The following is a 25,494-nucleotide window of genomic DNA, read 5'->3' as shown; positions in this document are numbered from 1 at the left end:
GTCAAAAAATCGCAAGTATCCGAAAGATATTGCATTCATTATACCGAGGAACGGGACGGTTACCGGTATGTTTGTGTTCGCTGTGTCTAACATCGTAGCCGGCCGAGCGGTTCTAGGCACTACAGTCTGGAACCGCGCGACCACGACGGTCGCAGGTTCGAATCCTGCCTCGGGCATGGATGTGTGTGATGTCCTTAGGTTAGTTAGGTTGAAGTAGTTCTAAGTTCTAGGGGACTGATGACCTAAGATGTTAAGTCCCATTTGAACCATTTGAAGATAACGGGACTGAAGCCAACAATGCCTAGGTAGCTGCTGCACAACTAACAATAACAACAGCACAAATGTTGTCAAGCATCATCAATCCGACAGTTCTCTTGACTGTACCGTAAAACTGAATGTCTCACTGTATAACGACTCCTAAGTCGCCGCAAAGTAGTCTACAGCCAAGTCCAAAGCTACCGCGATTGTTAAAAATATTCTAGCACCACAATCCGTGTCCTAATACGTATAACATCTGCAAAAAGTTTCATTTTACGGCATAGGCACGCGTCGTTCCACAAGGCTGAAAGTTGTTCAGTTGTTTTTCAACACACTATTGAAACTGAAGGAATCTAACAGAAACTGTTAAAGTGTGATTCGCTGACTAATGAAGTGTCGGAAACAACTGCAAAGTTTTGATTAGATACTTTAAGACAACTGCAAATTCCATTAGATAAATTATCGCTTTTTGCAGAGACAGTACCAATACCAACTTCGAAAGCTTCAGAGACTTGGCCAGCGGGGTGTGTTTCACCAAATTAAAGAAGAACTAGGAAAAAATGTAGAAGGAATTGGATGCCCTGCCCATATTCTCCACAATACTATATCATGCGTTGCTGGACTCTTAAATGTCGACATTAAAATAATCGTCATGAAAATATTTAATTATTTTTCAATATACACGATAAGGACAGAGAAGCTGAAATTTTTCTGCCTATACGTTGATGTCAATCACTTGGCTCTTCTGTCACACTCAAAAACAAGATCGCTGTCGTTAATGTCCGCAGTTGAGAGAATTCTTAAGCTTTGGATTCCATTAAAACAATTTGTGGACTCCGAAGACAGGCCACCTAAAATAATTTCAGATTTTTCAGTCATCCGATCATTGAAATTTATTTCATGTTTCTGCAGTCAAATTGGGCTCTGTTTGAAAAACAAAAATAAAAAGCGTTGAGAAGAATAGTGTCCCGATAGCTGAAATTAGAAATATATTAATCGACACCGAGATGAATTTGAACAAATAAAAAAAATGTTCAAATGTGTGTGAAATCTTATGGGACTTAACTGCTAAGGTCATCAGTCCCTAAGCTTACACACTACTTAACCTAAATTATCCTAAGGACAAACACACACACCCATGCCCGAGGGAGGACTCGAACTTCCGCCGGAACCAACAGCCGCACAGTCCATGACAGCAGCGCCTTACACCGCTCGGCTAATCCTGCGCGGCAACAAATAAAAGAATGAGAACCATAACCAAGAAATAATTAATTTGATTTCGAAATTTGAGGAGGTTAAAATGATTTTCTATAACATAGCATTTGATTACTTAGAGAAATGGCCTGTTTCTTTTAATAAATATCAAGTATTTGACTGTATGACGTTATCTGAAACCCCAGGTTGGGTGATGACTGAAAACATTATTATATACCCGACTAAAAACAGTGTGAAGATTTCAGGCGACAATTTTTTCAGAAATATATGTATCTGAAGAGCTTTTTAGAAACTAAGCGTGACTCGGAAGAATGGAAGTCTAAACAGTCCGTGGAAGAAAGTTGGATTTACTTTCTTAAGGAAACAGAAATCCCTGAACGCAAATGCCAACTGCTAAGAATGTGCGAGGTATTTGTTTTCTATTCCCGCACACAACGCCACTGTGGAAGGAGTATTTTCGCTGAAGTCGGCCCAGTGGACTGATGAATGAAATCCACTGCTGCCAGGGACTATGGAACCAGTCTTACAGTGCTAATTTAACTACAAGCTTACTTGCACGAAGTTTTATAAATACTTAAAAGGGGAAAAAAGACTTGCTGAAAAAAGTGAGATCTTGCGAAAAATATGTTGTACCAACTGTAGTGTACCAACTAATTCTGCTACAACAGGTTCCATGTAATTGTGTTATAAATAAAAATTAATTATATTAAACAATTTTTAAAATTTATTTCTACAATCCTAAAATTTATTTCTACAATCCTATCTCAGAGTGTCCCGGCGAGGTCCTAGCTAGCTACGTAATGGCAGGAAAATTTTGTTCTGTCCGTATGTCTAAATGTTAATGCTTTATAATACGATGCATTTTAGTTTGTAACACAAGCCATAATAATTTATATTCAATCTCACAGTCGGTATATTTTTAGCTACAGCAACAACGGGCGACCGTCATTTCAGCTTGTCGGCAGAAACGTGGAACTGTTGTTACTCTTCCCATTTTGCGAAAACAAGAGTAAGAATGTCATGGTCATTTGGCTAGCTTCTGTACACGCAGCCTATTAAACTGGTTTATTTAAGTTTTGTAGTGGAGAGACTTATAATTTGTTACAGGCAAGCTGAACAAACTTTCTGGCAGTACTAGAGCAGCGACAAGAAACACGAGTTAAAACTGTGGTTATCTTCACTGTGTATAAGAACATGTCGATATGTTAAGAATAAAGTGCTAAATATTTTCTGTATAATCGCAATGTTAGCGTGTTGTATAACTATCATCCTACGAGTAGTTTGTCTGAACAGAATGACTAAATTAGAAATGGATTAAGTTTGAAATCTATCTGCGTATTAGTGTTCTATTGTAGAGGCGTCTTTTCGTGTTCTTCCTGTTTATGTAAAGCGTCATAAGAGGCGGAAAAACTTATCAGACTTATCAGAAGCTACACGAGTGCGGATAGCCGCCTGAAATTCTCATTGATGATTACCAGCAGAGTCTACTGAGAACGACATGGGGCTGACTTTCTTCACACGATACTGCATAGATATCTCAGCAGGTTAACATGTCTCTTACTGGGAAGAGACACAAAATAAGGGAGGATATGTAGCTAGGAAACAAAAGAAAAATTAGGAATAGGAATTAAAGTTCACGGAGAAGAAATAAAAACTTTGAGGCTCGCCGATGACATTGTAATTCTGTCAGAGACAGCAAAGGACCTGGAAGAGCAGCTGAACGGAATGGACAGTGTCTTGAAAGGAGGATATAAGATGATGATCAACAAAAGCAAAACGAGGATAGTGGAATGTAGTCGAATTAAATCGGGTGATGCTGAGGGAATTAGATTAGGAAATGAGACGCTTAAAGTAGTAAATGAGTTTTGCTATTTGGGGAGCAAAATAACTGATGATGGTCGAAGTAGAGAGGATATAAAATGTAGACTGGCAATGACAAGGAAAGCATATCCGAAGAAGAAAAATTTGTTAACATCGAGTATAGATTTAAGCGTCAGGACGTCGTTTCTGAAAGTATTTGTATGGAGTGTAGTCATGTATGGAAGTGAAACGTGGACGGTAAATAGTTTAGACAAGAAGAGAATAGAAGCTTTCGAAATGTGGTGCTACAGAAGAATGCTGAAGATTAGATGGGTAGATCACATAACTAATGAGGAGGTATTGAATAGAATTGGGGAGAAGAGAAGTTTGTGGCACAACTTGACCAGAAGACGGGATCGGTTGGTAGGACATGTTCTGAGGCATCAAGGGATCACCAATTTAGTATTGGAGGGCAGCATGGAGGGTAAAAATCGTAGAGGGAGACCAAGAGATGAATACACTAAGCAGATTCAGAAGGATGTAGGTTGGAGTAGGTACTGGGAGATGAAAAAGCTTGCACAGGATAGAGTAGCATGGAGAGTTGCATCAAACCAGTCTCAGGACTGAAGACCACAACAAAAACATGTAACTAGGAGTAACGAAATTAATAAAAGTCAATTGAGACGGATAATTTCCGTGTGTTTACTAATGCTTGTTGCCGTATTTTCAAATGGTTCAAATGGCTCTGAGCACTATGCGACTTAACTTCTGAGGTCATCAGTCGCCTAGAACTTAGAACTAATTAAACCTAACTAACCTAAGGACATCACACACATCCATGCCCAAGGTAGGATTCGAACCTGCGGTCGCTCGGTTCCAGACTGTAGCGCCCAGAACCTCACGGCCACTCCGGCCGGCTGCCGTATTTTACGGTCTATAAGACGCTATGGACTATAAGACGCACCTTAATATTTACACATTTTTAAAAAGATATATATATTTCCACTTTTATTATTAGATTACAAAGCCAGACTAAAAAAATTCTTGTTTTCCTTTAAAATCCCTGAAAATCGTCATTTGAACTTTTTTTCTTTTTCTTCCTCTTCATCGTCATCGTTGTCCTCTACATATGTAAGATAGTCTTCACTGACATCGAGAGCGTTACTTATGCCGCACTTCTTGAAAGATTTGACAAGAATGTCTTCTCTCACTCTAAACCACGGCTGTTTTATCCACTGACACACATTTTTGATTACAAGTCGTTTTAAAGCCCCCTTCGGTGTGAATTCATGTTGTGTTTCATGCATCACAAATTTGTTCCATTCCTCTCTCCTATACACTATAAATGGTTTATTTATCGAGACATCAAGAAGTTGCACTATTGAAGTAAGTCCTCCTGGAATAACAGCAAGCTATGTATCTCCCTGTCTCAGTTTCTCGTTCACAGAATTTTTTAAATGACTACTGACTGATCTTGCACAAGAAGAGAACGTTTCTTTAATAAACCGCCTTTCCTTCTCTCTCACACTTTGTTAATCCATAATTTCATACTAAGGCTCATCCAGATGGTGGTATTTCAGAAAGTTTTTGCATTGTTTTGCGCTTGAAAATGATCATTGGATTAAGTTTAGTATCGTCAGCATATCATGAAAGAACAAGTCTGGCGCATTTTTTTCATGTCCGCTTGTTTTTTATAGTAACAGTTTTAGCTCCTTTCATGGCAACTGTTCTGTTAACACTAAATTGAAGACGGCACTCACGGAAATATTGCCCGCTTAAGTGTCGCTTCCGAAGGGATCGGAAATCACCTGATCTGTTGACATATTCATGCTCGAGAGTTTCACTTATAACTTATTTGTTTATCGAAAATAATGAATAATGAAAGTAGATGAATGTACAACTTAAGACACTATGAATCGAAAGTCAAAAACTGATTTTTGGAAGCTGTTTGAATATTTGATTTCTTAAGCACAGCACAGCAGTAATGTTTACAAAGTGTATTTAATTGTCAAAATGGTGTTCACTAAACATCACTGTCATTTGCATTTGAATCTAGATCATCATTATCATCGCTTGAGGGCGTGGTATTGCTAATAACTTCGTCGATGGTTATTTCCTTTATTCCATCTAGTGTCCAATACTCTTGCTCTAGCTGGTGCACTTTCCTGCAGTAATCTTGCCAGTCCTGTGCAGTAATTGAAAGGAAAGCAGCATTAACAAGATTTTGCAATCTTTCCTTCGACATATCACCAGTGACATTGTTCTCCCTGAAATTGTGTTATATACTCGACGTAAACTTTCACGGCTGATTTGTTTGTCTTTATTTTAGCTAGCAGTTCAGCGTTCCTCATTGAGTCGTTGCAGTTCAGTTGACTGTCTCGCGACCACTCTGACATCGTAATCCTGAAATCATATTTATGAGGCGTTCTAACTTCCTGCCGTAGTGCGGAACATTATCCATACAATCACTGCATTGGGTGGAATGTTAGGAACCTCCATATCTGCAAACACCTCCCCCCCCCCCCCCCGCCCTTCGACGTCCACTCGTTTTGTCAACTTCAAGAAGTTCACAAGTTCGTGGAAACAATTCCTTGCATTAAACTTCGCAACAAATTAAAACTGTGCGAGACTGGGGTCCCATGTTCGATTCCGGGCCGGTATACAGCTTTAATTTGTCAGAATGTTTCAGTTCAGCGCACACTCCGCTACAGACTGAAAATTCATTGTAGTTTGTTGCATCTTGCAGCAGGTACTTGCCGAACTCGTCATGTCGTGCAAGTTTTTCTCATACTTACAGAAGTTGTGTGTATTCGGTGCCGGCGCGAAAATATCAGTACCGAAAACGAGAATGGCACAAAAAAAAAAAAAAAAAAAAGACAGACGGGCCGAAACAAATTTACCATTGGAAACCCTAAACGTAATTGGCACCATCAGTCAGGGAAGTACGAAATGAATTTAACAACCAATTTCTTTCACCAAAAAGTCAAATAAAATGGCTGTACAGACGTTTTTAAATTTGAGCAGATTTTTTTAGTAAACATAAATGCATTTCATTTGTGGTAAAAGTAATAAATACTGCTGGCAAAATCGAAAAGTGTATAAAAGGCAGTCTCTTGGAGAGATACTGTGCCGCAATTTGGTTCCTGTTATCGAATATTTGTTTATACAGTCGACAACAGATGTTCAAAATACGACGTGCCCAAAGTTCTTAATCCAAATGAAGTCCGTTGATTTTAGATAATTGAGTGCTGTTTCCTGGTAACATCAATAGGTACCCCTCTAACATTGCCCTATTTTTTATTTTTGTGTTTCATAATGATTTTTATTCATTAATAATGATACAACAACAGAGGCAGCTGCTCTGGTTTTTAAAAATGACTGCACTTCTCCTACAAGTACCTGAAGCACGTTCCTGAAGTAAACTTAACCAAGTGACTTGAAGAAGTAAACTTGAGCAAGTTTTTGTTCTAATGAAGCACTCAGCAAGTGCTTACAGAAGTTACTTGCTAGTGGACAGAAGCCTTTCGTAATAGTTCGCGTCTAGGAGGAGCATGACGTTCACAGCGCTCGGAGGCAAATGAATATCTTTCAAGTAGCGCTGATTTTCTCCGCTTCTAGCTGCACTAGCGAAATCTTCAAGTTATCATGGTCAAACAGTACTTGCGGAGATATAAAAAGCTAAACTTAACATTTTTTTCATCCGTCATTTTTTTCGGCCGACGTTGCTTTATATTATCCACATGAAAATTGCTCAAGATATCATTTTCTATTACTTCGATTAACAGAACCCAACAAGTTGTACAAGATGACCTAGTTTTGTTTCTTTCAATAGAATATTGTCGAAGATGATATACAAAAAAATGCTCAAATGTGTGTGAAATGTTATGGGACTTAACTGCTAAGGTCATAAGTCCCTAAGCTTACACACTACTTAACCTAAATTATGCTAAGGACAAATACACACACCCATGCCCGAGGGAGGACTCGGACCTCCGCCGGGACCAGCCGCACAGTCCATGACTGCAGCGCCTTAGACCGCTCGGGATATTAGACATCAAATTTGCCGAATCCTCAAGGATGCACGTACGATAGTTCCGCTGTAGCTTCAAACAAGTGACTATCTCGAAAATTATATTGGCGAAAATAAACCTTCCCTAATGTTCATTGAAACATGTGAGAATGTTCACATAAATTTTCAGAAAAATCCTTTATCATGATGTGGGAACGTTTTCCGAAATAAAACCACTTGACACAGAATGGCCCCAAAATTTTCTACAGCATTAATGTTTCATATGAATACTTCCCTGTGAAGCCTTACCACGACTGTAAATATTCAGACATTTTTAAGTCATTCATCTACGCTTATAAAGCCTATAATTTGTATCTGTATTTTTAGTTAGCACTTCAGTCAGTGGGAAGTCTATTTTACCTTCATCGGCGTATAAAAACTAGACCATAATGAATAAAAATTAATCTTAATTCGAACTAACATTAAAACAACTACATTATATCGCTTTTCAAACAGGAATTTGCATGCTACGGTGTTACCATGTTTTTACTCAATTCTATTTCGGCTTTTATTTCTGTCTTTCTCTTTCGTTCTCGAAGCCATTGTTATTATTTCTGTAAGATTCCCAACAACAGACAATGCCAATAGTTCGTGACAATCGGCGCTACAATATGAGAGGAAACGCTGTTACGGTCGTTTACGTACTGTTTGGCGTTAGCCTTCTAAGTTAGTAGTCTGCTTGTATATTTGTGGCACATATTTCAATGGTTTGCGGGTGACTCAGTGCCTGATTAAACAAAAATCAATGACAGTCTGCTCTTGGTGGATATGTGAATCACACTCTTGATATAGATTACCGTGCAGTTACTGCATAAGAAACTGGTTCTTAAAAAATTGTTCGTTCTTCTACTATAAATAACGAGTGTGCTCCTTTCTAACAGGCGCAGTCCAAATCTCAACTGTTACAACTGCTGAACGAGAAGGATAACACGGGATGCTCGCCTCTGCATTACGCTAGTCGAGAAGGCCACATCCGGAGCCTCGAAAACCTTATACGACTTGGCGCGTGCATTAATCTGAAGAACAACAATAATGAAAGTCCACTGCATTTTGCTGCGAGGTGAGTTTCGTTGAACTTACAAAATATGATTTTGCTTTTGCTCCATTTTTATTTTATTTTGGCTTTTTTATTATTTTAGCCCTGAGGCTTCTGAATGGTTTCTTACGGCCCGCCTTCCTCTATTATTTGTCTACCCTACAGCTTTTACCCTCTGTTGCTTCCTCTAGAACCGTGGAAGTGGTTTCCTGATGTCTTTTTACATGTCGTGTTATCATGTCCATTACTCTTCGCAGTGTTTTCCATAAATGTATCTCCCTTCACCGACTCTGCAGAGAACCTATTCATTACTTATCGTACCAGTTTACCTAATTTTCAGCTTCGTTCTATAGCACCACATCTCAAGTGCCTTGATCCAATTTTTTTTCCCAATTTGCCTACAGTTCACGATTCACTACCACACAATGTTGTGCTCCAAATGAACGTTCTCAGAAACTTCATAACATGTTATTTAGAAGTCTTTTATAGCTTCTATAACATCTAGATTTAGTGTGAAAGTCCCTTACTTTTGTTTTCTTTTTTAGTGCCTATTGGAGAAACCGTTGTATTCCTACCGGTACCGACAGGATCTCTTACAAAATTTAAGTCAGTAGGAAGACTATGAGTGCCAGCCTTTGATATGTCAGTTATAAAGCTTGTTGGAGAAGTGCTTCAAATGGGAGCTGAAATGTGCCTGTTCTTCGCATGTATTCAACACACCACATGCCTTTTCCGAATTTCACCTTGGTTTCCTTTTCTACTTGCTTACTTGCAGGCTGAATAACACCTGGGATGGGGAAAAACCCTGTCTTGTTTCTTTCACAACTACTGCTTCTCTTTTATATTCTTGCCACTGTAAATGTACTTTGATTTTTCTGCAAATTGTAGATAGCCTTTCAGTCCCTGTATTTTACCCCTGATACCTTATGAATTTCAGAAAGTGCATTGCAGTCAACATTGTCAAACATTTGTCCTGAACCCAAATTGATCTTTGCCGATTTCAACTTTTGCCAGTCTTTTCACTGTAAATAATTCATGTCAGCATTTTGCAACCATGACGTAATAAACTGTGGTTATGTAATATTGCCACCTGTCAATGTCTGCCTGCTCTTGAATGGAATTAAACAACAGAAACTCCAGGTAGGGATATCAACAATGCAGGAAAAGATAGATTGCTGCTTACTGTAAAGTTGCTGATAGGCACAATTAAAAGACACTTATTACAAAGTTTTCGGCCACAGTCACTGTCAGAAAAAGAAAGAGAAACACACACCATTCATTAACACAAGCAAGCACACCTTACACATATATAAACATTAACTGTGGCAGCTCGGTCCAGAGCATTCTGGCCTGAGCTGCCAGGGTTGATGGGCATGTGTGTGAGCTGTGCTTGCTTGTCTGAATGAATGGTTTGTGTTTCTCTTTATTTTTCTGACAAAGGCTGTGGCCAAAAGCTTTGTGAAAGTGTCTTTTAATTGTGCCTGTCTGCAACTTAACATGTCATCTTTATGGTAAGTGGCAATCTGTATTTTCCCACATAGATTGAATTTATATAGAGACTTCATAAAGTAAGTTAGACATGTTGTTCCATGCTAAGACTATAGCACAACAAGAGTGACATATTGTCAGAAGAGAGAGCATCTTCCAGGTATCCTGCAGGGACAGTCCTGCTGCAATACAGACAACAGGTGCATCACAGGCTGTGAGTGAGATGACACTGCAACTGTAAACACACTCCAAATTGTGGGAAGGAATGCCATTGACCCCACTCACAGATGACATTATCCAGACAATCACTTTGGCAAGCTGAAAGGACATCTGGTGAAGAAAGTGGTTTTCCAGTGTTGAAGACATTCACACAAAAGTTCTCAAATGCCTCTGTGAGACCAAAGAGCGAAGGACTATCATTAATGAACTGCATGGTTGGTCAAGTATTCTGACTGTTCCTTACAGAGACTTGGTGACTGCATTGAAAAGTTGTGACATGTATTTTGGTCACTTTGATGTGTAGTGCAGCATTCAACAATGTTCCAGTTTGCAAACTGTAATGTTTGTTGATGATGCAAGCATACTATCATAGGTGCAAAATAAACATTACTAGATACAATTCAGATTCTATAGGAGCTGGTGTGCAAATTTTCTACAGCAAATAGCTGTAAATCACATTAGTCGCTCATGTTATGCCATTTAAAATAAGCTTAAGTGACCTTTAGTAGCGGAGGCAGACATTATTGTTCATACGTCAGATGAAAAACTGAGTGTAAAATTCCTTGTGGTCCAACTTGGAAAGTTAAAATTGAGTCAGTACATTGACACACTTATCACCAAGCGTGATTCAGCTTGTTTTGCTTTTAGAAGAATCCATCTTTGTGTTGATCTAAAATAAGATAGTTGGCTTATTTTTTAGACTTCCATGCTCTGTGATCTAATTGAATTATCTTCTGTGGCACTGCATCTAAAGTACCAGTAAATGAAGTATTTATATAATAGAAGTGAGCAAGAAGAATACTGTGTGAAGTAGATAACTGCATATCTTGCAGATGTATCTTCCAGGATTTGAGAATCTTACATTCTCCTCTGTTAAAAATCAATTTCAGTTGACCTGTGCGTTGCACAAAAAAAATCTCATGTAGTCTTTACCTCATTTTCCCCAGTTCAGAGTGGATTTAGATATTATTGTACAAACTTAATCAGCAAGCCCCCACACAACATTCTAACAGGAAACAAGAAATTGCGTCTTCCTATCTTATCAAAAGAAAGTTAAAAACATATTTCATTAGCCATTCCTGTTAATTATCTGATTAACAATGTAGGAAAAGACAGATTGCTACTTACCGCAAAGAAGACATGTCAAGTTGCAGACTGGCACCGGCATCTTGGGCCAGGATCTGGCCAAAAGCTGTATGTGAATGTCCTTTAATTGTGCCTGTCTGCAATTTGATGTGTCTTTTTTGTGGTAAGTAGCAATCTATCTTTTCCTACATTGCCCATCTGATGTTTCCATTGTCTGAATTATCTGATAAATTAGATTCAAAGACTGCATATTCCTGTTAACTATGTCAACAAACAGTATTTATTATAATACAAAGTTAATATTAAATTACCAACAGAGGATAAATATTAGCTATTTAATATAGCTTAGGAAGCAGAAGATTTTTTTGAGATACCAGCTCTCCTTCTAATTTTATAGGTCAAATTTAGCTTGAGTAAGAACATACAGTACAAAGAAGTACAGTGACATTTAATTGTTAATGCAGTGTTCAGATTAAGTTTCTGTAATTTGCTCATCTTTTGGAAATGTGTACCTCGACGTATAGCATATCCTTGAGTGTCCTCCTCCTTAATGGATTCTACAGAACACAATTACTGAATAAATATGTTGGTTAATAGATTACACCTACTTCTAAGAGTGATACAAGTAATGGATGTACAAAGAGTACCATGATATCACACAGGTAAGAAATAATCCAATGAATATAACTAGTGATAGGTCATAGCAAGAGCAATGGTGGCAGAATAAGGCAGAATAATGGCCAGTGTCCACTTGTATCTACATTCACTTTTACATTTCTTGAAACTTATAGTGAAGGAAGCAGAAATGAAGTGTAGTGGTTGGTGGAATGTGGCCAGTACAGCGGAAGTGGTACATTGCAAGGTAACTGGGTCAGCTGGTGGCTGGTGTTGCCTGTTCGACAGTGATACCCAACACCGCGACCATGTGATTTATTATGATGCACTCATGGACATTGAAGATAGTGCCACAGTAAGCTCCCATCAGCTCTGCATGGGGTTTGGTGGTTTTGCATAGCTACGTCATGGCCTCTGTAATAGAGGAAGGCCATGGATCCTGGTGTCAACTCGCAGATGCAAGTCAGGAGGGCAGCAGCAGCTAGCACAGCTCCTTGGAACAGCAACAGTTAAACATAGCACCAGACCCTATCCGCTTGCACCCAATGAGCAGATGGTACTAGGCCCCAAGTTCTCCAAGTCGTCTCAACAGCAGAGGAAAACATGGCAGCTCATGATGGATTAAGTCCAGCAGGCCAGACTATAGTCATATGGTAAATGGTAGGCAGTGCATCATAAGCTCTGCCTTAGAACTGACTCACTACTACTGTGTAGTGGAAGGGCTCAGGAGCATGAATATTTGTAGCTGTCTGTCAAGAGCCATGACATTATTCCTGGGTGAGGATGACGAGATGTGGCCTGTTTTCTGGGTCCATTACCACTCTTCATCATGTCACAGTGCCCAAGTCTTTCGTTTCAGGCTTTCAGCTCATTACTTTCTGCAGTGTCAGTGTGCTGAAAGCTGTTCCTGTGTATTTTTTATATGTTGTTACTCCATTGTGTGTGGTTGGCAAAATAGTTTTGGTTGGCAAAATGACATTATGCTCTCTTCACTGTGAGGTCATACTGCTAAATTGGTGATTCGGGTACCTCTCTCAATCAAAGTGTAGGTATGGGATCTGTTGTGTGGCACACTATTTGTAGTATCAACTCTCCTGTCTGTTTCACGTTCTGTTGCAGATATTGTGCACAAGACTGGATTGGCATGCTTCTGGGCAGGGAGAGACTCCAAAAATTTTACATTTACCCAGAATATCTTTCTGTAGAGCAACAGAAGGAATGGGAAAGATTTTATCTATGATTTCAGTACAGTGTTTTAGAAAGTAAATTATTTGTCAAATCTATAGTTAATTCATGAGCACGAAATGGTGTGCAGCATCTGAAGGAAGAATGCCACTTCCTTAATCGACAGATACAGTGTGGTTACACTGACAAATTCACTGTTCATTTGGCTTCAGAGCCATTATCTCTGATTTTTATGTGCAAGGTTTACATAATGGTTCTCTGGCATATCTAATTATACTGATTAATTAGAAATAGTGCTGCTATGGCCACAGTCAAACAGTAAATAACAAACAACTGAGAGGCCATGGCTGGAGCATGGCTGTTGGGGTATAGTTGTTTTAGTTATGCTACTTCTGGAGTGTCATTTTTATTGAATGAGTGACCCTTAAAGTCATGGATTCATTTTTGAGGAGTGGAGCATGCGTACTAACGGTTCACGTACTAACAGTTCATGAAATGACTTCACAACTGTAAGACTGAAAAGAACAGTACCCATCCCATCTCATCGTAGCCATTGGTCTTACAAAGAAACATCACTAATTTGACCTTGTATTTTAATGACAAAAAAGCACACTACCAAGATATCAGTTCCAGCAGTCAGTCCTGTGTGATAATTTAGCCCGTAATTCTAAATGTTGAACTTCTGAATGCACAGCTTTTAAATTTCATGTGTGTTGGTTGTTTATCACTCACTGTGCCCCACTGCAGCCATTTTATGCCCAAGTACCAAGTACTGTACAGTGGAGTTGCAACCAGAACCCTCCTATCCATGGGATATTGATGGTGAGGGAAGAGAAGAGGGGAAGCAACTGAAAAATCATTATGAAATAGAATGGTTTACATTTCAATCATACCAATCATGTTGAAGAACAACACAGTTTCTTCACTCCAGCATTGTCAGATTTGCAATCCAAATAAATTAACACACAACAGTTATGTTAATAATTAAAGTGCTATGCTACATCTTTAATGATGCGCTCATTCATTTCTTTAATTTACAATACATTTGTGAATTACAATGTAAAGGTGTTCAAAGCAAAGAGATCTCTGACACCAACTTCGGTTTGGAAACTGTGCACTTTGACACAATAAACAAAGTACTATCACTTGTTTGTTCATCAAAATTATGAACACAGAGCTCTTACACACTCTCTGTACAGTATTTGGTGCTAGGTGGCTGCAGTGGACTGGAGTGAGTGACAAACAACTGGTGTGCATGAAGTTTAAAAGCTGTACACTCAGAAGTTCACAACTGTGTACTATCAGAATTATGGCCCAAATTTTCACACAGCTTTGATTGTTGGGGCTGATATCTTCTTAGTGTACTTTTTCCTGTTTAAAATATGAAGTCAAGTTGGTGATGTTTCCTTGTTTGTAATACTCATTGTGTTAGTCCAGCATTGAAATAAGTTTACAGCTCGTATCTTCACCAGTAATGTTTGATTCTGTAGTTTTCTAAAGAAACTCATCTCTTTTCTCACTATTTTAACTAGGACTATCAATGTTCAAAGGGAGTTATTTAAATAAAATGTCTTGAGGTCAAATTTATTGTTAGGGAACAGCAAGGAACCATTCTTCTCTACTTCCTGGACACCTTGTCCACCATTAACTCAATGCATGTCTCAATCATAGCATTTACAGCAAGCCCACTCAGACAGATCGGTATCTGCACGCCACCAGCTACCACCACCCAGCACAGAAACAGTCCGTTATGAGGACCTTGGTACATCGTGCTGAAACCATTTCTGATGCCAAAAATCGGCTGAGGGAACTGAGCCACTTACGTAAAGTTTTCAAGGAAAATGATTACAACAGACAAGTTTTGCAAGCCGTTTCATGTAAGCCACGAAGGTAGAAGACCTCTGAAGAAGATATGAATAAGATTGCATTTTCACTGTATTTTGGCTCTATTACAGGAAATATTAACTGGCTCCTAAAAATTAACACTTTCTACAGCCCCAGCAAAGATCCGGCAGCTAATCAAGCCTGTGAAAAATGATGTAGGCTTCAGAACACCAAGAGTATACAAAATACCACATGGGTGTGGGCAGTTTATGTCAGTCAGACTTTCTGCACTATTGAACAGCACTGCATAAAACATGAAAGGTATTTCTGCCTATGCTAGCCCAAAAAATCAGCTGCAACAGAGCATGCACTGGAAAACGGACACTGAATTACATACAATGATACTTCTGTTTTTAAATTGCCCAACAGCTTCTGGGATAGCATAATACATGAAGCAATAGAAATCAAAATATCAGATGACTCCCTCAGTGAATACTGTGGGTTGTGGCTGAATACAGCCTGGGATCTGTGATTGGGGAGCTGAAGCAGGTGCAGCGGTCACGCCACCAAAACATTGCCATATTAGGTGCAGGGCTGGGCACCAGTGATATCGCTGTTGGTGGTTCAGCTGTATAAGCACAGCAGCAGCATTCACATGGCAGTCAACCACTTGATAATGGCAGAGGAGGTCTCTGCTGAAAGCTCATGGGCACTTAACCACTTTATGGGACTTGAAATCCGAGAATATTTTTCTAATGGATATTGCTGTGAGAGCATGCATTTATAAACTAAATTATAAATAGCAGTTGGTTGCCCTTTTGATGCCCCATTCGTTGTCTGGTCAGACCATGAACATCACATGTGTGCTAAGTTCCTTCATCATGACAACAGCTGTAGGCATGCATCTGCCCATTCCAAACTATAATTTGTTTTGCATGCAACTGGGTACTATTCAGGATCTTACAGTTATGTACTGACATATTTCCACTGCTCAATATTACATCAAAAACTTATTTCTGGCAGAGGAATTGCTCCTATTGAGGACTGTCCTGACACAGTTTTCCAACAAAAACTTATTATTAGAGTGTAATGGGGGTTGGTAGGTGTGAGGGATGGGCTGTGCATATCATAATTTGCAGGGTGTGGGTTGCAGAATTAAGAGAAGGAGTTTTATAGGAATGAACTATTATACTGGCAGGTCACATATCAAAAGCATTTAGTGAATGGCATATATGCAAATGTGATGATACAGGACAATAAAATATACACTTGTCCAGTTTTTTGAGGGAGGAAAAATATGTTTCCTACACAACAATGCCATTTAGTGTACGTTAGCACCATATGGTGGATTTATTTTGTGTATAGTTCTGTGGGAGTATGCAAGCCAGTTTCCACTTACACTTAGTAAGAGTAAGTCGAATGTGATACTTTGTATCAACAGTGCTATGCTTGTCCTTCTACATTCAGTTCCTTCGTGTGTGCTTGTGGGTCACTCATCATTCATCTGTAGATGAGTGGTTGTCTTTGTCATTTTTTCTTTGTAATATGAAACTACAGCATTTGAAAAATATTTTCTGTCGTGTAAAAATTTGTATGGAAGGTATTGACAGAATGTAAATAATTTACCAACACACACACACACACACACACACACACACAATGCCAGGGTTGCAATTTGGGAAGTCGACTGGGGTTGGGGTATGTAGGCTAAGGTGTGTAGAGAAAGAAAGCAAGTGGAGGCATTTGGGAGGTTAGCTGGTTGCTTGGAGGGGGCAGCAGGTATGGAGGCTACAAATGCAAAGGGAGAGGTTGCAGGTGGATGGGCTAGGCATGCAGCACACAGTTACCAGAGCTGGTGACATTCAGTGCACAGAGAAGATGTGAAGACATGGACTGGGGAGGATGACAGGACGGAGAAAGGAGAAACTGTTGGGTAAAGTGTGTGAGAATGTGGGTTATTGGAGATTGTTCTCTCACTACCCATCCCACTTGACACAACCCCCCTGTCAGTCCGCCTGCCAAGCAGCAATCAGGGCGTTGTCTGTCCAGCCAGCATAGTGTAGCACAGGTGTCTGTGTGTTTTTGTATGTGTATTTGTATTCTAGCTTGTCAAAGGATTTCTTCCAAAAGCTAGCATAGTTTTCACTCTCTTTTGTGTGTGCCTATTAATGACTCAGGGTTTATGATATATGACGAGTAGTCTCCTTTACTCCTAGATTTTCTTCTATGTTTTTCTTCCATGATGTTTTTTTTTCATTGTCCAAATCTCCTTCTCAAGTAGACATCACTGCTTCATTAAAACTAAAAAAAAAGAAAAGAAAAGAAAAAACATGAAATCCCGTAATGCAGAGAAATTACATTGCCTGTAATGGAATTTTGTAATTACCTCATTGCAGGTATGGCAGATATAACACTGTTCGTCAGTTACTGGACTCAGAGAAAGGAACCTTCATAATCAATGAAAGTGATGGAGAAGGACTGACCCCACTCCACATAGCTTCTCAACAAGGTAAGAGAAGGAAGATTTCAACATAAATTGATAACTTAATTTAGTGGCTACCAAACCCTATTAATACGTAAATGTCCTCCATAAACTGTTAATGAAACATACCACACTGTCAGACAAATGTAGAAGATTACCTGCTGTGCTTTAAAATTTTTTTCTGTTTTCCCAGAGGTACTGATGAGGTCTCACTTGAATCTGTAGTTTTTATGTCTTTTTTCCTCTCTTTTCCTTTGGAGATTTAGATTTGGCTATATTGTTGTGACACTTGATAATTATGTATACATTATCAGAAAATATTTTGCCTTTGTTTCTATTTATAGTATCATTAATGTACATTTAAAAGAGTGATGATCCAAAGGATAACTCCTGAGGGACTCCGAATTTCATACTCCCCACACTACAGTTCTTAATTTTTCTGTTTTATAATGTTTGGAGTGGCATCAAAGTATTCTTGCTTCTCTGAATTGCCCGTTTTGTTACTGAGTTTGGAAACACATTATAAATTCATGAATGAACTTTTAACAGTGTGTGAGGACAGGAAAACAGGAAAGCTTACTTGCCATATGCTGACACAAAGCAAGTGTGATAGTTAAAAGAAATTGTGTTACTCCTAACTCTCTCTGTATCATGTGAATGTGTCTTGATTTGTCTGCCCTTTACATTTTACAGTTTTCTGTGTTGACTCGCCTCCCACCCCCCACCTACGCCTCTCAGTAGAGGAACTTCCAGTTCCAAAAATACAAGTCATTTTCTTTATTTGTTTCTACACAGCCTGAGAAAAAATTATCCACCCAGAAGGGGAGAAGGAAACAAAAAGAAACTTCATGGGCTGAGAGGGTATGTGATGTTAGTTCAGTGACTGCTAACTCAAGTCAAACTTACAAGGAACTTGGTAGTATTAACCCACTTATTAATATGATGTTGCAACCCCTCTGCCCTGGATTCAGACATTGTTTTCTTTAGGAAGGGGCTCATTAAGCTGTTGTACTGTCTCCTGAGGCAACATGGCTCTCAACTGGATGCTGGTACTGGAACAGAGTTTTCTTTCAAGCTGGTCCCACATATGTTCGATTTGGGACTCTTCATTGCCACAGGAATACCTCAACATCACACAGACACCAGATAGACACACGCCCTGTGTGGCCTAGAATTGTTCTGTTGAAAAATGATGCCAGGATAATGGTGCATGAGAGATGACACTTGAGGATGCAGAAAGTTCATGATATGCTTCTGTGAAATCAGAATTCCCTCAGTCATCACCAGCCATGACCTGAAATCATACCTGATGGTTCTCCAAAAAATGATGCCAGGAATATCGCCATTGTACTTCTCCAAAACAATGGAACTATGGGATCTCTCCTCATTTCACTGTCATTTTTACCAAAATTGATCATACGGGCTGAACACAATGTGATGTCATTCATCAGTGGCCCCTGCATCCCAGTCACTCAACCTTCTAAATGCAGCTGTCTGTGTTGTGGTGTTGGCGGCTTCTAGTCTCTGACCAATGGTAAGGGATAACATAGAATCTTGCAGGGAGTTCATTATTTGTTCTTGTGTGGTAGATGCAGTGTTACAATGTGCTTGGTGCAGAATATGGTGGTTTTCCCATGTGGTGGTCACACATGGTCGACCAGTAACTTGACAGCAAATATACCTTCCCTAACATTCCCATGCAGTCCAACATTGGGCCACTGTCATATCTGAATACCCAACAAATCTAGATATTTCACACTTCAGTGAGCCAGCCAAATGGAGACTCACAGTGAGGCCCCTTTCAAACTCTGTCAGATGCTGATAACGCTGTCTCACACAATTACACAGCATCTTCGTGTTTGTCAGTGATCAGTCAACATCTGATGCTGTTTGTGCAATTTACGTACCCTACCAGGCCTGGTAACGATGTAAACATGAACAACACTAATGCACTCTAGTGGCTGTTCTACCTGTCACAGAGAACAGGAACTCTAATCATTTACATATCCATCGATGGCAGGTACATGTATGAAATTACATTGACATTCGAATATATCTTCTGGGTGCTTCATGTTTTTTGTCAGGCAGTGTATAATGGTCTGAATGACCTCCAGTTGGTTTTTCTTGGTCAACAGGCATTCTTCTTTTGTCCCTCATAACTATGAAGTCAGTTGTTGCATTAGTACCACCACACTTTCAAAACCAAACCGATTATATATCAGTAATTCAAAAATTCATTCTTTTTTCGTGTACACAAGGGATAGTAAAAAAGACTAAACATACTACTGCACACCAAACACTGTAGTAATCCTGCTATTGAAGCCAAATCACCATTTACTTCATTCTCCTGTGTTCATTTGTTTTTGACTGTACACGAGTAAATTTTTCATTCTATTCCCTGAAGAGGTTGGGAGAACAATATGTGTGTATGAAGTTTTGTTGCACGCTAGGAATAAAGTTTATACAAATGTTTTGTTTTGTTAAATAATTATGCAAAGAATACTGTGAAGGGTAGTAATAAAGTTTCAATTATCAACTCAAAAAAATCAAGATGTGGCCATGAAACTTAGTGAAACTTTTCTGCCTGTACACCCTTTAATGTCGCACATTTTTCCCAATGATAGATCACTTGGCAGGGACATTGGTTGTAGAAGGCCGGGTGGTGACTGTTCAAGAAATGTCCAGTCTCAAAAACTACCTCATTCTCATTCTAGAAATGCTTGCCATACAACAGTTTCTTCATTTTAAGAGATAACAAGGATGAGGCAAAATATGATAGCCCAAAGAAGCAGCATGTCTGACTATGTCCTGTGCAGAATGAACTGGGGCACCAAAGCTGGGTAAAGTCACCCCCTTGGACAGACAAAAAGCTCTAGGGATTCCAGCCAACCGGCAGTGTTAAGAAACTATGATACTCATCATCTTCGGATGAAGTGTTGAGATATTGTGAGTATCCCAGTATCTATTCATTTATTTATTGTCCATGGCATCTTGTTGTGTACAATGTTTACAGTAACTGTGTGATGATTGTTTCATTTTTTATAAGACATAATATGAACAGCATTAAAGTTAAATATTTTCAGCTTACATGTACAATGGCATAAAAAATTGTCAAAAAGCTAAACACACACAGGGGGTCAGTTTACATTGATATGGGGATGTATAGAACATTTATACTAGTGGTGTGCCCCCTTTCTGGCTGCGGGCAGCTAGGTCATTTGCAGCAAGTGGGTGGGGATGGGATTGAGGGCACATTAGTGGGAGTGGCTGGAGGGCCGGTGGCTGCACTCAGATCTCTGCATCCACATTCTGGATGCACCTGCATGCTGGAAGTGCTGGGTGCTTCTCATATTGCTGCTAATGCAGGATTCCAAGCCAAACTAGGTTGTTAACCAACATCTCAATTGTTAGGATTCTCATGGGTCCATGTTTATATGAATTCCTTTATAATACTGTCTCAATATCTGGTTGCTGAGCATAGCAACTTGGTGTTTTCAAAATCAAAACTGTGATATTTGTTTATGCTATGCATTGCCACTGCTGATTTCTCTGTGTCTCCCAGTTGTACACACCTGATGTGTTACTCACAGCATTTTTAGATACCCAATGTATTAGCAGCCACATTCACATGGGACACTGTATATCCCTGGTACATTTTGTATTATTGGATCTTTTGCAGAGCCAAAGAACTGTTTCACTTTAGGCAGTGGTTGGAAGATGGTTTTATGTAGCATTTTCCAAGCAGCCTCACAATTTTGGCTGAGATTGACCCCACATAAGAAAGGAAAGCAAGACACAAATCTCCTTCCTCCACTTCCCAGTTTGCTGCATATTTTCTTTTCTTGAACTAACTTCTGATGTGTACTTCAATGTACATATTTTTATGGAACACATTCTTCAGGTGCTGTAGCTTGACAGTGAACTATCTTTCCCACAGATAATGTGTACCAATGTATTAGGACATTTAGCACTCTCTGACTCTGTGCTGGATGGTGGCAACTGGTGCTGCAGGCACAAATCTGTGTAGATCTTCTTCCTATATAGCGTGATTTTTTCCACTATGCACAAACTCTAGGGCTTGCTCGATGAGAGGATACAGAACAAAGAATGTCTAATGAACTTACGTCCAGAAATGCATGGTTTCTGTGCTAGAGACCATTTATTCAATCATACATTTTACAGAGACTGCGGTCTAATACCCTCTGCACCATGCAACCACAGTTCCAGTATGTGTTAAAAATGTTTTCCATACGCCACAACACATGCATGTACACGTGATAGCATTGTCCAGGCTGCATCCAAACAGTGTCAAAGGCAGCATGAATATGCTGATCCAGTATCTCCACTTGTGGAATGGGCTCTGCATACATGATACTTTTCAGATGGTCCCCATAACCAGAGATCACACAGGTAGAGATCCGGTGAAAGAGCAGGCCATGAAACTGGACCCCCTTATCTGATCCATCAACTAGGGAAGACACGATTGATATGTGTCTGAACATTAAAGGCGAAGTGGACTGGAGCACCATCATGTAGCAGCCATACAACCATTCTAGGCATCAGTGGCACTTCTTCCAACAAGAAACGCTGATAGTTCAAGCCTGTTAGGTGATGTGGAAGGAAGACTGATTCCAAAATACAGTCGCCAATTATATCCCAGCCCACACATACCGCTGACCGATGCTGATGATTCGCTGTCACCATACCATGGGGGTTCTGCATACTATCCCGTAGATGACTGTTATGAAAGTTGAAGATACTACTCCATGTAAAGGTAGCTTCATCTATGAATAGGATGGATGACACAAATCCTGGAATTGTGGTTGCCTGGTGAAGAAACCAGTGAGAAAACTGCTCCTGATGTGGAAAGTCTGTTGCTAGTAAGCCCTGCATACACTGTAAGTGATAAGGGTAATCACAATTGTCATGGAGAATGTTCCATGTGGTTGTCTGACTTACCCTGCACTGGAATGCTAAATGCCTGATACTGACATGACGGTCACCTTCCACAGTGTTAGTCCTGCTTTCTGAAATGACCTTGTTTCAGACAAATGGCGAAACACCCAGACAAACGACAAAACACAATTGCAAATATTCAATGTTGTTGTTGTTGTCAGTGGAGATTGGTCTCCTGATACAACCTTGCTGCCCATTGCCATTTGCCTTTTCATAAGTAAACACTGTATCGGCAAGCTCTTGATTTGAGTACGGAACCATTGTGTACAATGCTGTATCACACCCACTCTAAGATGAATCAGTAAGAGAAGTAAATTGGATATAACATTACCAATTACTATGGCAGGAGAGGGTTGTAGGCCATGATGTATGAGGAACAGTACCACCCTCTAGGAGGAAACCATGCATACTGTAACTGTGGTTGTATAGTACAGTGTCTAATAGTCCGCAGCATCTGTAAAAAAGGTATGATTGAATAAATGGTCTCTAGCATGGAAACCATGCATTTCTGGGCATAAGTTCATTCGATATTTTTGTTCTGCACCTTCTCATCGATCAACCCCTAGAGTTTGTTCATGGTGGAAAAGATCACCCTGTATTGCATGGACTATTGTAGTATGTCTCCTTCTGCATTAGTATATCCAAGAAAAGGAGACATATAAATCTTTTGCTTCCATGGTGACAGCGGTGTTTTGATGGATGCTGTTGAGATAATTCAGAAACTCATCCACTGCATATCTGCTGTGTTCCCACACCATAAATGTATCAGAGACATAGTGGAAGAAGTACTTGAGGTTTTGGCAGGTGGTTTTAAACATCACCTTTCTCAAAGTGTTCCACCCAGGGACTTTCAACGCCAGGGGCCCAAGCCAATCCATTTATTTGTTGAAAAAAATCCCTTTTTGCACTAGAAGTAAATGGTAATCAGTTCATGCAATACTTTAACTATTTGCAGCTCTAATTATTGAGCACCACCAGTATACTCAGAAATATTGGGACATTCATCAGTACCTCAACAATTTACCAGTGGATGATTAGTGTGACACTCATAAAAATATTGTGCTATATTCGCATTCCCACCAAGATGAGAGCTTTCCATTAGTGATATACATTTGGAAAGTATGCTTTCACTCGTACCTTTGGACGGTTTCCCCATGATGCTTCATCTTCGCAGTCTCCAATAACCATGTCAGGAGATTGCAATAGTATGCTTCTGATTGGTTTGCCCCTTATGGCATAGTCCATTATCACCACATGATAGGAGTCTCAGGAATCACTTAGTATCACATTGCATGATAGTGATTGGGGCTTTGCCTTTCTCAGCAGTTGTGAATCCATGTGTTTGCATTGTTTGTTTTGCTTCTTTGTCTCAGTCTCATAGTGATACACCCAGTACTTGTCCATGGTAGTGGTACAGTTGGCACTTTTCCATGGTGATTAGACATAAAATGCGTAATATGGATTGACCTGACATGATTGCAACATTTTTGCTGCTGCCTCAGTTCAGCAGAATTTTTGAATAGCCATGAGCAGTTGTGGAACCCACTGGGTGGTGACGTTTGTCATGTTTAAGATATTATTCAAGATCTTCACAACTGATATGTGCTTCACTTTTTTCACTATCATGTTGACTGTGATACATCAGTTTTTGTGCACCAGGGCCTTCACTTCACTTGTGATTCATAGTTCCTCACAGAGAGTCGGTCGGCCTCTTTGTTCTTCACCATTCAGAATTTTTTGGCCACATTGTAACGATAGTGCTTCAGAAAAATTTATCAGATGTATCCATGTACATAATTCAGCTGTTACTGCTCCCCTGAATACACACAAATGATGCAAACATAAGCCATGTGTCACAGCAAAAATTTATGGTCTCTTGGGGAAACTTTTCATTCTAGCTGATAGCAAGGACACGGAGTCATCTCTCATGTTAATGAGACATCAGTTGCAAATTCCACAAGTTTTGTCAAACTTTGGGCCTCCCTTTCAGAGATAATTAAGCAATTATCAAACTGTCTTCAAATGATATTGTAGCCCTGTTTGTTGTCCCTGATTATTTATACAAAAAAAGGAACATCTAGAGCTTACTGGAAATTGAAGAAGCACCCAGCTCATATGTCTCACACTAACATTATTTTCATGAACGTTCCACACCACATTTGCTACATTGGTCTTGCATAAACAAGGAGATTAGTGCTGCTAATGCACATTCTTTGAGTATGTGCAGACAAATCAAAAATGTTTTCATTGTTACATTTGGTGTAGATTTCAGCTTCACATGGACTTCATTTGGACAGCTAGGGAAGCAGCTTGTGATACAAAAATTACTGGAAGAAGTCAGATAATCAGCAAACATCTGCAGCACCAACATGAGTACCAATAACATCACAAAATTAGTAGCAGCAGGAGCAACGCAAGTAGCAGCAACAACAACAGCAATACCACCACCACCACCACCAACAACAACAACAACAATAGGAGCAGCAGCTGCATCAACAACAGGAAAACCATTGTCAGTGGCAGCAGTAGAATCAACACATACAGAAGAATCATCATCAGTAACAGCAACAGAAATATTAGCAACAGCAGCAGCAAAACCAACATCAGCAACAGCTGTAGATCCAACAGCAACAGTGCTAGCAAAGGAAGCAAAGTTATCTTTCATACAAAGAATTGCTCCAGGACCAGCAGCAGCAATAGCAACAGCAGCAGCAGCAGCACCATCCTCACCACCAACAACAAATGCAGCAGCACATCGCTGTCATAACCAAATGGCTGGTGCACTGTCTTCATTGTGAGAGGACCCAGGTTTGATTCCCGGTGCCTCCCCAGATATTTTTCTGACATAGGCATGTCTAATACAGGATCCACTCAGCCTTTGTGAGGTCAAAGGATAAGCTGCTTGAATAAAGAAGCAGCAGCATCATTAGGATGCATGTGCTGGCAATAAGGGCTGGAGGAATTGGTGATGTGCTGATCACATGTCCCGCAATTGTAGATTGTTCCTCGTACTGCCTTTCAGGCAGCAGTTGGCGGGTCATAATGGGCCTAAGCCTTAATCTGGGAGTGGTGTTTACTCATGTTTTTAAGAGTAGTAGTGTATGCATTTGCACCAGGGTATGATTACCAGCAAAATATTGTAAAACATTTTTAATCATACACCACAGAGAAAAAAAATTGAGGAGAAGAGTAAGAGAAGAGTAAAAGGCTGGTTGTCTGGTCAATGTATAGATCACTGTTGTGTGTTAAAAACATTTTTTA

The 25,494-nt window shown here is 39.7% G+C and overlaps 1 protein-coding gene across 1 annotated transcript in view; it reads left to right on the top strand.

Moving 5' to 3' along the window:
• Positions 1–25,494, top strand: part of LOC126258163 (transient receptor potential cation channel subfamily A member 1) — a 441,338-nt gene that overhangs the window by 253,129 nt on the left and 162,715 nt on the right. The window contains exons 8-9 of the mRNA XM_049955623.1: positions 8,224–8,402; positions 17,192–17,304. Of these exons, the coding sequence (XP_049811580.1) occupies positions 8,224–8,402; positions 17,192–17,304 (292 nt within the window). The remainder of the gene's footprint in view (positions 1–8,223; positions 8,403–17,191; positions 17,305–25,494) is intronic.

Source organism: Schistocerca nitens, chromosome 1 (genome assembly GCF_023898315.1).
Source record: "Schistocerca nitens isolate TAMUIC-IGC-003100 chromosome 1, iqSchNite1.1, whole genome shotgun sequence".
Lineage (NCBI taxonomy): Eukaryota > Metazoa > Arthropoda > Insecta > Orthoptera > Acrididae > Schistocerca > Schistocerca nitens.
This window is presented reverse-complemented; position numbering and strand designations above follow the sequence as displayed.